Raw genomic sequence first — 15,253 nt, 5'->3', positions numbered from 1 at the left:
CTACAGCCAGATAACACATAAGAGAAAACCTTAGGGTTACTGTACAAATTACAAGTCATAATCAAGACAGGTTTGGGCTCTATAGGGACAAGATTTGTAAATGCACTTCTTATACAAAATTACTCATTCAACAGAAACTCTTTCATTTAATGTCATAAAAATAGTCAGTATGACTACAGCAATAGTTTCACTGTTTGCAGTCTATACTACTATCGTACTATATGTCCCTCTATATTTTTAGAATATTTTGCTGGGAGTTTGTATCACTTTTGAAATTTTATAATTAAAATGACATTCAATCCTTTTCTTGCCTTCTGATAAAACTTCAAAATTAATACAAGTTTAGAGTAAAACATAATTGCTTACATGAGAATATCTACTTGTATAGAAAAGAAATTTCTTGTGACTAAACCCTTGTTTAATTACTATTTTACTGGAAAATATTGATGAAATATTTTAAACTAAAATCCAAAATGTAAGTATCACACATTTAGTACAAGACAACACAGAGCTTAGCATACAACTCTAAAATTGCCAGAAAGAAAAAATTAATCTCCTTTCTTATCCAATTTCATAATCAAAAAACTCTAAGTTATTTAAGAGAATATCAGTCTCCACAAAAAGTTTATTCTTTTTCCCATCCTGAAACAAGCTTTCATATCAAGATATGAAGTAATATTTGTAAAACAACAGAAATAAACTGCTGCTTGGTACAGCAGAGCTATGAGCATAAGAAATCATGAACTGCTATACTATGACTGTACCTAAAATCTTTCAAATTACACATTTCAAACTGCATTGTGAGAAACAATACATTAGACATAGAAGTTATTAGCGTTGAGATGATAATGCTAAAAAAGCAGTATTATAAAATTTAAGTTATAATTGTATTATAATATTATAAATTCTGTCACCCTAAATTTGTAACATGTCTGCAAATTAAAGAAAGTATCTATACAGAAAGGCTCACCTTCATCCACAGAAAACTGACAGCTCTTATCATTGAAGAAAAGAATTTTCTTCTTATCAGGACGGTTTACAAATAGTATCTGGTCCCCTAAAGCCTTAAAGATAAAGAAAAAATTTTCAGTTAACTCCAAATTACATCACCCAAGAAAAAAAAAATTTTTTTTTTTAAAACAACAAAGGACTCCCACTTCCTTTAACCCTCAGTACACCATTAGGGTCCACTAGACCAAATTTTAATTCTTGAGTTTCTTTCTTGAGCAGTTCTATTTTTAAGAATTGATATTTTGAGACTTTTATTCTTAGAGATCATCCAAAGTACACAAAGAAAAAAAACTGTTTTAAATAGAACAAAATTCAATCTATGCTGCAATTACAATTTGGGTCTACTGGACCCTTTCATTAATCTGTGAGAAAAACTGTGGAAACTCATTGTTCTTACTTTTCCTTTACCTTGAAATATTTTGTTACTCATCATTATCCATCTATCATTTCCAATTATGCTTTGAAAAGCTAGAACAGTAAGAAAATGGAAGAATGATTAAATCACCTAAAAATGTGTGTGCAACTATGAGATAAATAGCCATCCTTCAGTTTTCTTCCTGCACTGCCCAAAATACTGCATCATCTTTAAAGAAAATATAAAAGACTTGAGTAGTCTTTACTATCTTTTAGCTTTCACTGAGCACAGTTGACAATTAAACATTTTTCATTTTCTACTACTCTAGCAATGACAAGAAAATTGATATAAGATATTTCATTATTATTAATTAATGAGAACAAGAATGCAGAAAGCCTGGTAGCAGTAATCTGGACTATAATGATGATGGTAAAATTCATCACAGAAATAAAGTCTCAATCTATGAGCCTTTAGATGACAATAATCTCAGCCTTAGGCATCAATGTGTGAACTACATGGACTTAACAGATATATAAAGAACATCCCATCCAAAAGCAACAGAATACACATTATTCTCAAGTACACACTTGACATTCTCCAGGATAGTTAATATGTTAAGCCACAAAACGAGCCTTAACAAATCACATCAAGCACCTTTTCTGACCACAATGGTACGTAAAACTAAAAATCAATTATAAGAAGATGGAAAATTCACAAATATGCAGAGATTAAGCAATATGCAGAAATTAAGCAATATGCTGCTAATCACTGGGTCAAAGAAGAAATTTAAACATACCTTGAAAAAAAGGAAAATACAACATACCAAAACTAATGAGAGGTTAAAAAAAAAAAGCAATTCTAAGAGAAAGTTCATAGGTATAAATGCCTACATCGAAAAACAAGAACAATGTCGGATAACCTAAATTTACACCTCAAAGAACTAGAAAAAGAACAAATGAAGCATGAAGTTAGTAGAAGGAAGGAACTAACAAAGATTAGAGTGGAAATAAGTTTAAATAGAGACTAAAAAGACAACAGAAAAGAGTAATGAAACTATGAGCGGGTTCTTTGAAAAGATAAACAAAATTGACAAACCTTTAGCTCAACTATCCAAGAAAAAAGGACAGAAAACTCAATTAAATCAGAAATGAAATGAGAGGCATTACAAATACTACCACAGAATACAAAGAATCATAAGAGACTACTATGAACGTACACCAACAAAATTGGACAACCTAGAGGAAATGGATGAATTTCTAGAAACATATAAGCTATCAAGACTGAATCATGAAGAAATAGGAATTCTGAACAGATCAGTTACTAATAAAGAAATTGAATAAGTAATCAAAAATCTCCCAACAAACAAAAGTCCAGGACCAGATAACTTCACTAGTGAACTCTACTGAACAAAGAAGAATATCAATCCTTCTCAAACTCGTCCAAAAAACTGAAGCAGTTCATCAAACTCATTTTTCGAGGCCAGCATTACCCTGATACCAAAACCAGATAAAGTATGCTACAAGAAAAGAAAATTACAGGCCAATATCCCTGATGAACATAGATGCAAAAAATCCTCAACCAAATAGTCAACACACCAAATTTAACAATACATTAAAAGAATCACACACCACAATCAAATGGGATTTATTCCAGGCATGCAAGGATGGTTCAATATCTGCAAATCAATCAATGTGATACAGCACATTAACAAAATGAAAGATAAAAATCATATGATCATTTCAGTAAATGCAGAAAAAGCATTTGGCAAAACTCAACATCCACTTATGATAACTCTCCACAATGTGGATACCAAGGTAACATACCTCAACATAATAAAGGTATGAGTCTTGGTGAGGATATGGAGAAAAGGGAACCCTAGTGCACTGTTGGTGTGAACGTAAACTGATGTAGGCACCTTGGAAAACAGTATGGAGGTTCCTCAAAAAATTAAAAATAAAACTACCATATGATTCAGCAATACCACTTCTGGGTATTTTTATCCAAAGAAAATGAAAACACTAACTTAAAAAGATATATGCACCACCTTGTTCAGTGCAGCATTATTTACAGTAGCCAAGATATGGAAACAGCCTAAATGCCCAATGATGTATGAATGGATAAGGAAAATGTGTTATATATAAACAATGGAATATTACGCAGCCATAAAAAAAAAATGAAATCTTGCCATTTGCAACAACATGGATGGACCTTGAGGGCATTATGCTAAGTCAAGTAGGTCAGACTGAGAAAGACAAATACTGTATGATCTCACTTATATGTGAAATCTTAAATAAATAAATAAATATATATATATATATAAGCTCACAGATACAGAGAACAGATTGATGGTTCCAAGAGGCAGTGAGTGGGTCAAGGGGTGGGCAAAATGCAAGAAAGGGGTCAAAAGGTACAAACTTCCAGTTGTAAAATAAGTCACAGAGATGCACTATACATTATGATGACTATAGTTAATAATACTGTATTGCATATTTGAAAGTTCCTAAGAGAGATCTTAAAAGTTCTTACCACAAAATAATTTTTTGATAACTATGTATGTGACGCATTTAAACAGACTTACTATGATCATTTTTTACAATTAAGAAGAATTTTTAATTAAAAAAACCCTTAGTTGATTCAATACACCATCTTAAAATTAAACCATATCACAAACACAGTTATTAAAATTATTCTGGAAGTTAATTTAATTATTAAAAAACCCCCAAAAAACAACTACTGAGATGAATAATCTGGAACAGTCACTGGTTTCTCTCATTGTCTATATGGTCAACAAAATGACAGTAGAAGTTATCTTCTATCTCCACCAAGAACTGAAGAAAAGGAAACAGCACAGAAGGGATTTAACTTAATTAGGCCAAATTTCTCCCTTGAGAAATTACTTAGAACATATCTTCACATATTTAAAATGTGAGGATTTTTTAAAACTTGGGGCTTCGAACAATTTAGAAATAATACTGCTTGCAAATGACAGACTGTGTGCTTTTCATGACCGCTTTTCAGCTCTACTCCTTAAGGAAGAGAGCCATTAAAAACAGGGTAACAGGGACTTCCCTGGTGGTGCAGTGGTTAAGAATCTACTTGCCAACGCAGGGGACACAGGTTCGATCCCTGGTCTGGGAAGATTCCACATTCTGCGGAGCAACTAAGCCCGTGTTCCACAGCTACTGAGGCTGTGTTCTACAGCCCACAAGCCACAACTACTGAGCCCTTGTGCCACAACTACTGAAGCCTGCACACCTAGAGCCCATGCTCTGCAACAAGAGAAGCCACCACAATGAGAAGCCCACACACTGCAACCAAGAGTAGCCCCCACTCGCCACAACTAGAGAAAGCCCACGTGCAGTAACGAAGACCCAACGCAGCCAAAAAAAAAAAAAGAAAAAGAAAAAAAGTGGAAGCCAAATGTTAAAAAAAAAAAAAATAGGGTGACAATGTGACTTTACATCACAAAATTATTTAAAATAGAAAAAGCAATTATCAGTTTACGTTACTATTCTACTTTAGAATGTAATATAAAGCCTACCAAAGAGTAACAATACTAGCCTGTATCAAAATGGGAAAAAGAATAGAGCAGGAAATGTACCTAGCACTCCCAACTGTTAAGCTAGGATTCAGTAGTTCTACCTTTCAACATGCTACAAATAGTGCACAATTTATCAACTTTGGTCACATATTATTTGCAACATTTGTGCAGGTTAAGCTTAGACACTTAAGTGAAAATCTTAAAAACAGTTCTTCATCTGGTAATGGCCAAGCAGCTCCTAAGGGATCAGCCCACCAGAAGAAAACTACTATACTAATCTCTGGACAAGACATTTTAAAAAGAATAGAGCTAAAAGAACAAAACAGATGTGTCATATGCCATCCACCACAGAGAATACAAAGTTTGAAGTTTGACTCTAGTCAAGACAAATGCCCACTTAAAAACAAAATAAACAAACAAAAACACTCCTTGGAGGAATATAACAGAATCGTGAGCCATATAATTCAGTGTTCAAGACTCAACAGAAATTAGGTATATGTAGAAAGAAAACATGACCCGTACTCAAGAGACGAAGTCTCAGAGCAGACCATCCCCAAGATGACCCAGCTCTTGAAATCAGGAGAATTTTAAAGCAGCTACAAGAAATTACACACAGGATGTAATGTAAAATATGCTTGTAATGAATGGAAAAAAAACAAAAAACAAAATCTCAGAAAAGAAACAGAAACCTAAGAAAGAATGAAAAGTCTAGATGGAACTTCCCTGGTGGTCCAGTGGTTAAGACTCCACGCTCAATCCCTGGTCAGGGAACTAGATCCCACATGCCACAAATAAGACCCTGGTGCAGCCAAATAAATATTTAAAAAAAAAAAAAAAACCTCTCTTGAGGGGATTGTTAAAAAAAAAAAGGTCTAGAACTGAAAATACAATCTATAAAGAATTAACCAATTGGGCTTAATAACAAATTGGAGGTAAAAAAAAGTACAATTAACAACAGATCAATACAACAACAAAGTCCAAAAGCACGCGTGCGTGCACACGCACACACACGCACACACACACACACAGCCTAAGGGACTTGTGGGACAATACCAAAAAGGCTAACACGTGTAACTGAATTACCAAGAAGTAGAGAAAGAAGCACGTTTTCTCCACAGGTAGCAAAAAGAATGAACCTGCTTACAGGTTAACATCAATCGTTAGCAATTTTGAATAACAGAGACTCGCAGCCTTCCCAAGAGAGTTGAAAATTTAAACAGGAAATGTAAACTCTATCACTTTTACTGATTGATAGCCCCTTTAGGAATTCGAAACAACCAAATTATAAATGTTCTTGTGTTTTAATGCCTCTGATTCCCTCAGGTTAGCAATATGCACAAGCGTTGTTGAAGGAGTTCTTAAATACAAACATAACAACTTATAAGAAAAAGACTGTCTTTGAGGAAATCTTTCCAGAAATATTTTGAAGAATCAATCATACACAACAACACAAAAGGGAGCTGTCAAAAGTTCCACAAAAATGGTTATGCTCTGTCCTGCTCTACAGCACAAAAAACAAATTTCAAATCTTTAACTGGCTCGTAACAACCCCAAGTATATATGATGGAGGAGGTTTTAAAAATAACTTTTTTTAAGTCATGATATTTTTTAAAACCAAAAGATATTATTAATTCAAATTATATTAAGGCATAGAAAGAAAAGAGAGGTTACCTTGACAGCTTTCTGGGAATTGGGCAGTCCTTCTTCAATGTCTTCTAAAAGAATTCCTCCTAAGCCTCGCTGGTCATGCTTATCTAAAAGCCGAAGTAGGGCCTTCTTATCTTTCAAGTTGTACTTGGGCTTGAAGGCATACTTTCCATCTATTACTTCAATTTTGGGATTATTGACTAATGCCTGTAACAGTGACACAATTTGGACATATTAACAAAAGGAAATACCATATATACATTATTTAATTCTACCAATTATTAAAAAACCACAATACTCGTATTACAGTGGCAAACTAAAAGTATCCTGTGGATATCAAAAGATCTAAAACACCGGACATCCAGGATCCAAAACAACAGGTAGAAACCAGCATGGTGCTCATTTTTTATAAAAGAAACTGTTTATTATTTATATAGATTCTTTGGATGAGAAAGAAACCACTTTATTACAACTGCTTTGAAGAACGCTGTACCCATATTCTTTCGGAAGACAAAAGAGGTAAGGATCAATAAAACACCTATTAACATCACTAGACAAAGTGAAATGGGTACTGCCTACCCCACCCTCAAAGTATAGTTTATCACATATTGGGATTATAATGTGAGAAACATTACAGTGGGATGAAAATACCAATAGTCAGTCTGCTCCACATGGTATCAAATGGCACTAGCAGCTGTGGAAGGAACTGAAAAGGACCAGACTAGTGTGTATAAGAAATTTACCTATCACGTTGTCAGCTGAGATCGAAACTGAGTAGGAATGCAGAAATTACTGAATATAATTATGTTTCTAGTCAGTCTTGTTGTATAGCTAGTATCAGAAGGAAAGCCCTTCAAGAAAGAGCAACCCTATTAATTTTCTTCTACAGCTGCCAGCCTGATCCTGAAAGGATAAAAAGAAGAAACAGAAAGAAGAAAGGAAGGAGAATAGAATAGTAATTAAGATAAACTTTACCTAATGTGGGTAGTCCATGAAATTTCAAGATTAGGTAAAACATCAAAATTTAAATGTGGATTACCACTATTTGTATATCACTAATATAATGAGCTACAACAATACTAACTGGTTCATTTTACATTAGTAAAATCAAGAACAATATTTGCTCGATAAAATAAATTAAATTCTATTTTAGGAAGTTTACATTTGGTCTTTAGAATCAGCACTGGTCCTAGAAAGTTGTCTTATTAAATTGTCATTTCATACTTAAACAGAAAAGAGACAAATATCTCAACTTTTAAAGTGCTACTCATTTCCAAATTAGCGTGGTCACTGATGGTTGGGGATTCCTTTTCTTCCAATGTTGTGTGGAACATATTACAATGTTCATGATTATTTTTCCAAGTAATCTGCTAGAGGCAGTAACATCACTATCAAATCATAATAGCAGTAGCGGTATAACAAGTATCTTACTTAACAAAATATCTTGGTTTCCCTATAACACCTCATGCTTTAAATGTCCTAAAACATAGAAACAATACAACCTGCCAACATGTACATTATAAATTCAGCAATTCAAAATAAGCATCAATTATTCTGTAAAAAGTTAAAAACTGGTACAATGACTGACTTCTTTATAACCTTTATGCTAAAGTCTTTGACATTTTTAAATAGATACATAAGGTTATATAAAACTAAGTCAATCTCAAAATGTGTATGTTTAAAGAACAAAAACCCTATACCAATTCTTTTAAGAAAAAGCAAAATTTATCATATCTCAGTATATGAAAACCCTAGTTAGAGCAATTTTTTTTTTTTTTACAATAATTTAAGCCTATTCTTACCTCAGTCATTAGCCATTGTTTCTGCTTGAGTCCAATATCTAAATGTTGTGTTTCATCCAAAATTTCTTCTAAAGTAAGAGGATGTGTATCTCCTCGCTGATGCCGTGTCTATTGCAGCAAGAAACTGTTATTAGAAGACAGGTTTTTTTAATGATTTTTTTGGGGGGGTGGGGGGCACGCTGTGCAACTTGTGGGATTTTAGTTCCCTGACCAGGGATTGAACCCAGGCCCTCAGCAGTGAAAGCACAGAGTCCTAACCACTGGGCTGCGAGGGAATTCCCTGGAAGACACTTTTAAAATGCTAGATGCGGGCTTCCCTGGTGGCGCAGCGGTTGAGAGTCCGCCTGCCGATTCAGGGGACACGGGTTCGTGCCCCGGTCCAGGAAGATCCCACATGCCGCGGAGTGGCTGGGCCCGTAAGCCATGGCCGCTGAGCCTGCGCGTCCGGAGCCTGTGCTCCGCAACGGGAGAGGCCACAACAGTAGGAGGCCCGCGTACCGCCAAAAAAAAAAAAAAAAAAAGGTAAAATGCTAGATGCATTAAATAATAGTTACCAGTAAATTAATCTATTCAGGAATGCGGAATGTGTATTATTTAAGGCAGTACAATTATAGTGATGAAAAGAATGGACTATAAAATCAGACAGAACCGGGCTTCCCTAGTGGCACAGTGGTTCAGAGTCTGCCTGCCAATGCAGGGGACACGCGTTCGTGCCCCAGTCCAGGAGGATCCCACATGCCGCGGAGCGGCTGGGCCCGTGAGCCATGGCTGCTAAGCCTGCGCGTCCAGAGCCTGCGCTCCACAACGGGAGAGGCCACAACAGTGAGAGTCCCACGTACCACAAAAAAAAAAAAATCAGAGAGAACCAAGTTCAAACTTGTAGCTATATAAAATCAAATGACAAACTGAGAAAAAAAATTTGCAATTCATATCACAAAGAGTTAGCCTTCCTAATATTTTAACAGGTCCAAAAACTTAACAAGAAAATGACCCAAGACAGGAACACAAAAAGCACAAAAAAAGAGCTACAAATGACCTTAGACACATGAAAAGATACTCAACTTCCACTAAGGTATTTCTTATCACACCGGCAAAATTCCACGCTTGACAACTCTACTGGTAAGGCTGTAAGGAAACAGGCCCTCTCACACACTGCTGGTAAGAATGCAAATTGATACAACTCCTACAGAGGGAATTCGGCAATATAAATGCATTGAAACCCCTGGCCCAGCAAGTTGGCTTCTAGGAATTTACCTTACAGATAAACCACAGTGTAGAAAAGCAGCATTGTTGTAAAAGGAAAATCAGAAACATTAGTTTTATTAAGACATACTATTAGAACTATTACAACACTAAGTTGTATTTGGAAAAACTCAACTGGCCATCAATAGAGGACTGATTAAATAAACTACAGCACATCTATGCTACTATACAGATGTTAAAAGAAAGAAAATACAGAGGTTCTCTATGTGCTAATTTGGAAAGATGTACCAGGACAAACCATTAAGTTAAAAAACATATGTAGGGCCTTCCCTGGTGGCGCAGTGGTTGGGAGTCTGCCTGCCAATGCAGGAGACACGGGTTCGAACCTTGGTCTGGGAAGATCCCACATGCTGCGGAGCGGCTGGGCCCGTGAGCCACAATTACTGAGCCTGCGCATCTGGAGCCTGTGCCCCGCAACGGGAGAGGCCGCAACGGTGAGAGGCCCGCACACAGCAATAAAGAGTGGCCCCTGCTCGCCGCAGCTGGAGAAGGCCCTCGCACGGAAACGAAGACCCAACACAGCCAAAAATAAAATAATTTAAAAAAAAAGAAAGAAAAAACATACGTAAGTGGCACGGGGGTGTACGTCAGAATCACCTGAGGGAGGGGCTTGTGAAAAGACTGCTGAGCTGCAGTCCCAGAGTTTCAGATCAGCAGGTCTAGGAAGGGCCGAGAATCTGCACTTCTTACAAATTCCCAGGAGATGCTGATGCCATTGGTTGGAGAATGACACATTGAGAACCAATGAGCTAGGCTAAACCAAACTAACCAAATCTTTCAACATGATTTTTTACATAACTGAGATACAACCACATAAAGGGATAACAGTGAGATCAAGAGAAAAATCATGCCATCAAAAACAAAGTGCACAACTGATTTGTCATCTTAGAACTAGAGCAGTGCCTCATATGGACCTAACGGTATCTCTTGAACCTTCTCCATATAATTTCTACATAATTCTCATCGAGCAATTAAAGAGCTCTTCCATCAGTAAATGAATAAACTATGAGGCGTATTTTGTGTTGCCTTTTTCCTTTCTTTCTGAGTTCTTGGTTTTATCAGCTCTTCAAAAAGGGTACACAAGGTACACTTCCGAATGTACTCTTTCCCTTTCAAAACAGGCCTGCCCCCTTTTTACAAAAAAAAAAAAAAAAGGTATAACTCTCACCTCCACCCAGAATTTATACTGCAATACCTGGAGGTATATTAAACTCCAGGGACTCAACCAAAAGGGCAAGTCAAAAGAATATTGTTTTGGGGAAGCCTTCATAAATGATAAATTGAGGTATCAAACTATCCACTATAGACGGGGCTTCTTGTCTCTTCCAGTCCTAAATATTTTTCTAGGAGTTAAAAATAGGATATTTTGCCCTTGCTATGACATTCTAAATTCTGATGAATTACAGTTTGTGGGCAATTGAGAGCTGTTCCCTGTAAACAATTCTGTCTCTTCCATCCCCACACACCCTACCTCCATGACATACTGTCCAAGAATGCATCACTCTTAGGGGAGAATCTCCAAATAAAGGGAACATGGTAAGAAGTATCTAATGATAAATATAGATTTTTTCAGGTATTTTCATATAAGTAATTCTCTTCAGCAATTCTCAAAATCCATTCCTTGAATATTTATTAGCCTGAAGAAAACGCACATTTAAAGAACTGAAGCAGTATCAATAAAGGAGGCTGATTCTTTTAAATATAACAAATATTTTCTTGGACTACCAAAATGTTCAAATCATGCTACAAAAAACCCATAGACAAAAACCACATAGGAATTGTTTTAGACTGAGTTTGCATTATTCAATGTGGTAGTTAAAACCTACTTTATCAAATCATATCATGAAATTTTCATTCTAATTAGTCAATTCTCATTATGCTTTAAATATTTAATATTTCTAACTCCTATTAAAAAAATAAGTCATAGCTAGCTGTAAAACCAATTCATTTTTAGCAATAGGTATACTTCTCCTTCATTAATCACCCCAAGGTAAAATTTAGTTATTTTTGAATCATTCCCTTTTATTTATATCTAAAAGCTGAATATCAGAGATGGAAGATACAAGCACACACATTTAGAAAAGGAATAACACACTGTTTAACACATCCTTGCTTCATAAACATTTGATTATTTATAATGATGCAATGTTACATGATGGTAGCCTGTGTATTTATTTTTTACATTATATAAAAATGGAAAAATTCATTCTTTTTGATCCTTATAATTTTAATCTCAACTACCTTAGTAGTATCTGTTAGTATTCATTCCATACTATATTTCTCAGTGACTTTTATATTACTTAAAATATGATAAAAAATAAGTTTGGTATATCTGGTTGGTCTGACAATGGAGACTAGCTTTGTTAACCAGAAAATAATTTCCATAAACTGAGTATGCTAAACCTTCAACCTGACAGTTTTGGCAAAAATATATTTATACACCTAAGATAAAAGCATTTCATCAAAAAATATTGCACTGCAAAGGTGTGTTGAAACTAGTATTTTTATTTTCTCAATTGCTTCTGAATATATCAGATTAACCAAAGTACCGATATGGGGAAGAAGAGGAAGCTGATATAATTAGACATTTACTCAGTCTTGGTAAAACCTTTTTGATACATCTCCTAGAAACTAAGTAGATGGTTAAGGACCAGGTAACAAATCCTCTGGCAAGCTAGGTGATTCCCATTCTTTTGCTTTCAACAAAACTGAAGAAGGACCTAACAGAAGTGTCCACTGATAAATGTTTGATGATAAATCACCATGTAATTTCTGGCATACAACTTGGAAGGTTTTGCTATCACAAAATTAGAATGAACTTATTTATATGAACATTTATTTCTCAGCACTTAAACCTGCAAGATCTCAAAATAAGACAGGAAATTGGTGCCAAATTCTGTTTCATTCTATCAGTAAATAATATATTATCTCCAGACACAAGAACCACTGGAGAGATAAGACAGCTCCATTTATTTCATTAAAAATGGATTTCCGTTGCATAATTATTACATACAAAGTGAATTTTAATCAAAATTTTAATATATTTATGTTATTCTAATCAACTATGTGGTAATAATAATTATAATGATGGCTCAAACCAGAAAATATTTAGAGCCTTATGGTTACAGGGAAAACATCCCTAATTTCAATTTATATACAATTATTGTGACAAAGGAGTTTGACAGATGATCAATAGAAGATTTCCAAACACTAAAATATATAACATTAGGATAAAATTCAGTGGGAGTAACAGAACTGACATACAACTTGAAAGGAAAATAATTAAAATTTCCAACCACTAAAGTTTGTTTTCATATTTTTAAAAAATGGCATTTAGATTCCCTTAGATAAATTTAAGAGTGCTGTATTTTACTGAAATATTACAATATGCCAGAAATTGCATCCTGTGTCACTATTTAGACTTTTGTTATAACATAAATAGACTCACAGACATAGAAAACAAACTTATGGTTACCAAAGGGGGAAGGGAGGGGTGTGAGGAGTTGGGGATCAACAGCTACACACTACTATATATAAAATAGATAAGCAAGGACCTACTGTATAGCACAGGGAACTATATTCAATATCTTGTAATAACCTATAATGGAAAAGAATCTGAAAAAGAATATACATATATGTATACCTGAATCACTTTGCTATACACCTGAAACTAACACATTGTAAATCAACTATACTTCAATTTAAAAAAAACCTTTTGCTGAAAAATTACACTTATCAATTTAAATATGTGGAAAGGAACACACAGTTTTTCAAAATTGTTTCAGGGAACATATGAGTAAAAATTTGAAGATCGTTGTCATAGATTAACAAAGCAATAAGGGTCTCTAGATAAATGAAAACTGTTTTTAGCAGAGTAGCAAAAACATGACATTAAATGTCAGTCTCCCTCAAAAGACTGACAGCCTCAAGGGCCTACATTTCGTCTGGGTATTCATACCATTCGTGCCATAATAGCAGATAGTAGGTTTTAGTATTGCTTACCGTGTGGGGGAATGGATGGATGGAATGAAAGGTAAATGCCTAAGTGTCAAGAGTATATTATTTGATAATGGGAAATTGTAAACTAACACATTTCTACCTGAAATCAAATACAAACCACAGATTTCAGATATACCTAGACAGACACCAGGTCTCTTAAATTAGAAAAGAAAAGACTTCACATAAAATTTGATTTATATACTAAGGAATAGCTGAAATTTGAAATAATAACAAATACAGTACTTTCTTTGACTTTTTTTCAAGAGATACAACTAGTAACTAAATGGGAATAAGAGTTTGGCAGACAAGGGGGGTAAATCTGAAATCACTTAGCCATTTTAGCTATAAATGAAATTTCACTTTCATAAATTAAGTTAGGGTTCAGAATCCTTAGTAAAGTCAAAATGTCATACCATCAAAACTTCAAAATTTACTTCAAGAAATACTAAATCTCTCATCAAACATTAAACTCCAATTCTTTTGTGAGTCAAAGTTTTTCTGAGACAGTAATTCTCAAATTTTCTCCTTCAAGATGTAGAAAAGCCACCATCTGCCTGAACTATGTAGCTTTTTACTTCTCACATCAATGGAAGTAATATCCTGTAAATCGTTCACATTTTCTCACTGGTTTGGTCAGCAGGTATTGACTAACTAAGAGGTGACTGTATCTACTGCCTGAGCACAATTTTATTAAATGAAATGGTGGGCTTAAATTGTGTACTTGAACTAATGTAATGTAATGTAAATCAAATACACTTAGATGACTCACTGCAATGCTAACTTGATACAATGTAAAAGGCTTCAGGCAGTAATTTTTTTTTTTTTTTTTACAGTTTTTAGGTATAATAGGCATAACATAAATGACAAATACTGAAACATACAATTTGATAAATTTTGATATGTATATACAAATTTACTTCTGAAAATACCAATCCCTACTTCCGCCAAAAGTCAACAGAATTTCTGTTAGCTGAGAAAAGTACTTACCTTCATGTAATTCACAATCTTAGCAAGAACACCAAACTTATATCCAGAGCTTCCTGATAGAGCTTTCAAGTTAAATGATCCATTGTTATGATCTGAAAATGAGGTTCAAAAAGCAATTATAACATTTTCATATTAAATGTGATTACTGACTTTTAAGCAACTAAGATGATTTTAACTCTGGTAAAATATTTGTTTTGGAGTCTTCCTATCTAGTAAATTCTACCCTATAAAATTTTGGTGACAAATTCAAAATCTGCATGCATAATTATTTTCTCACCAAGGATGGAAGCAAAGTATAAATAATTCAAAGGCATTAAAATACATTTCTTTTATAAGTACCTTTATCTCACCCTTTCCTTAAGTCTGATTAGATTTCCACCATAATTAAAAGCAAGGTTTATTAAACAAGAGGACAATACAAATCTCAGTCTGATCCATAGTGCTTTTCTAACAACCTTAAAAACCAAGAGAAGTGAGTGGATTACTTCCAAGGGATAAAAAGTTCAATTTATCACCAATGACATCAATTTCTGCTTATCAACTTAAAAAAAGTAAATGGGTATTGATTAATGGGAATTAATAAAAAGTATGATACAATAACTATTTTAAGGTAAATTTTAAAGATATATTAGGAATAAAAAAAATAAG

At 34.3% G+C, this 15,253-nt stretch overlaps 1 protein-coding gene across 1 annotated transcript in view; it reads right to left on the bottom strand.

Moving 5' to 3' along the window:
- The window catches only part of GTF2E2 (general transcription factor IIE subunit 2), a 63,531-nt gene that overhangs the window by 30,071 nt on the left and 18,207 nt on the right, over positions 1-15,253 (bottom strand). Inside the window, exons 2-5 of the mRNA XM_065899969.1 lie at positions 14,606-14,697; positions 8,357-8,464; positions 6,579-6,761; positions 971-1,064 (exon numbers count right to left, since the gene is read on the bottom strand). Of these exons, the coding sequence (XP_065756041.1) occupies positions 971-1,064; positions 6,579-6,761; positions 8,357-8,464; positions 14,606-14,697 (477 nt within the window). The remainder of the gene's footprint in view (positions 1-970; positions 1,065-6,578; positions 6,762-8,356; positions 8,465-14,605; positions 14,698-15,253) is intronic.

The sequence above is a fragment of the Phocoena phocoena genome, chromosome 21 (assembly GCF_963924675.1).
Source record: "Phocoena phocoena chromosome 21, mPhoPho1.1, whole genome shotgun sequence".
Classification (NCBI taxonomy): domain Eukaryota; kingdom Metazoa; phylum Chordata; class Mammalia; order Artiodactyla; family Phocoenidae; genus Phocoena; species Phocoena phocoena.
Note: the sequence above shows the minus strand (reverse complement) of the source record. Positions and strands in the feature narration are given on the sequence as shown.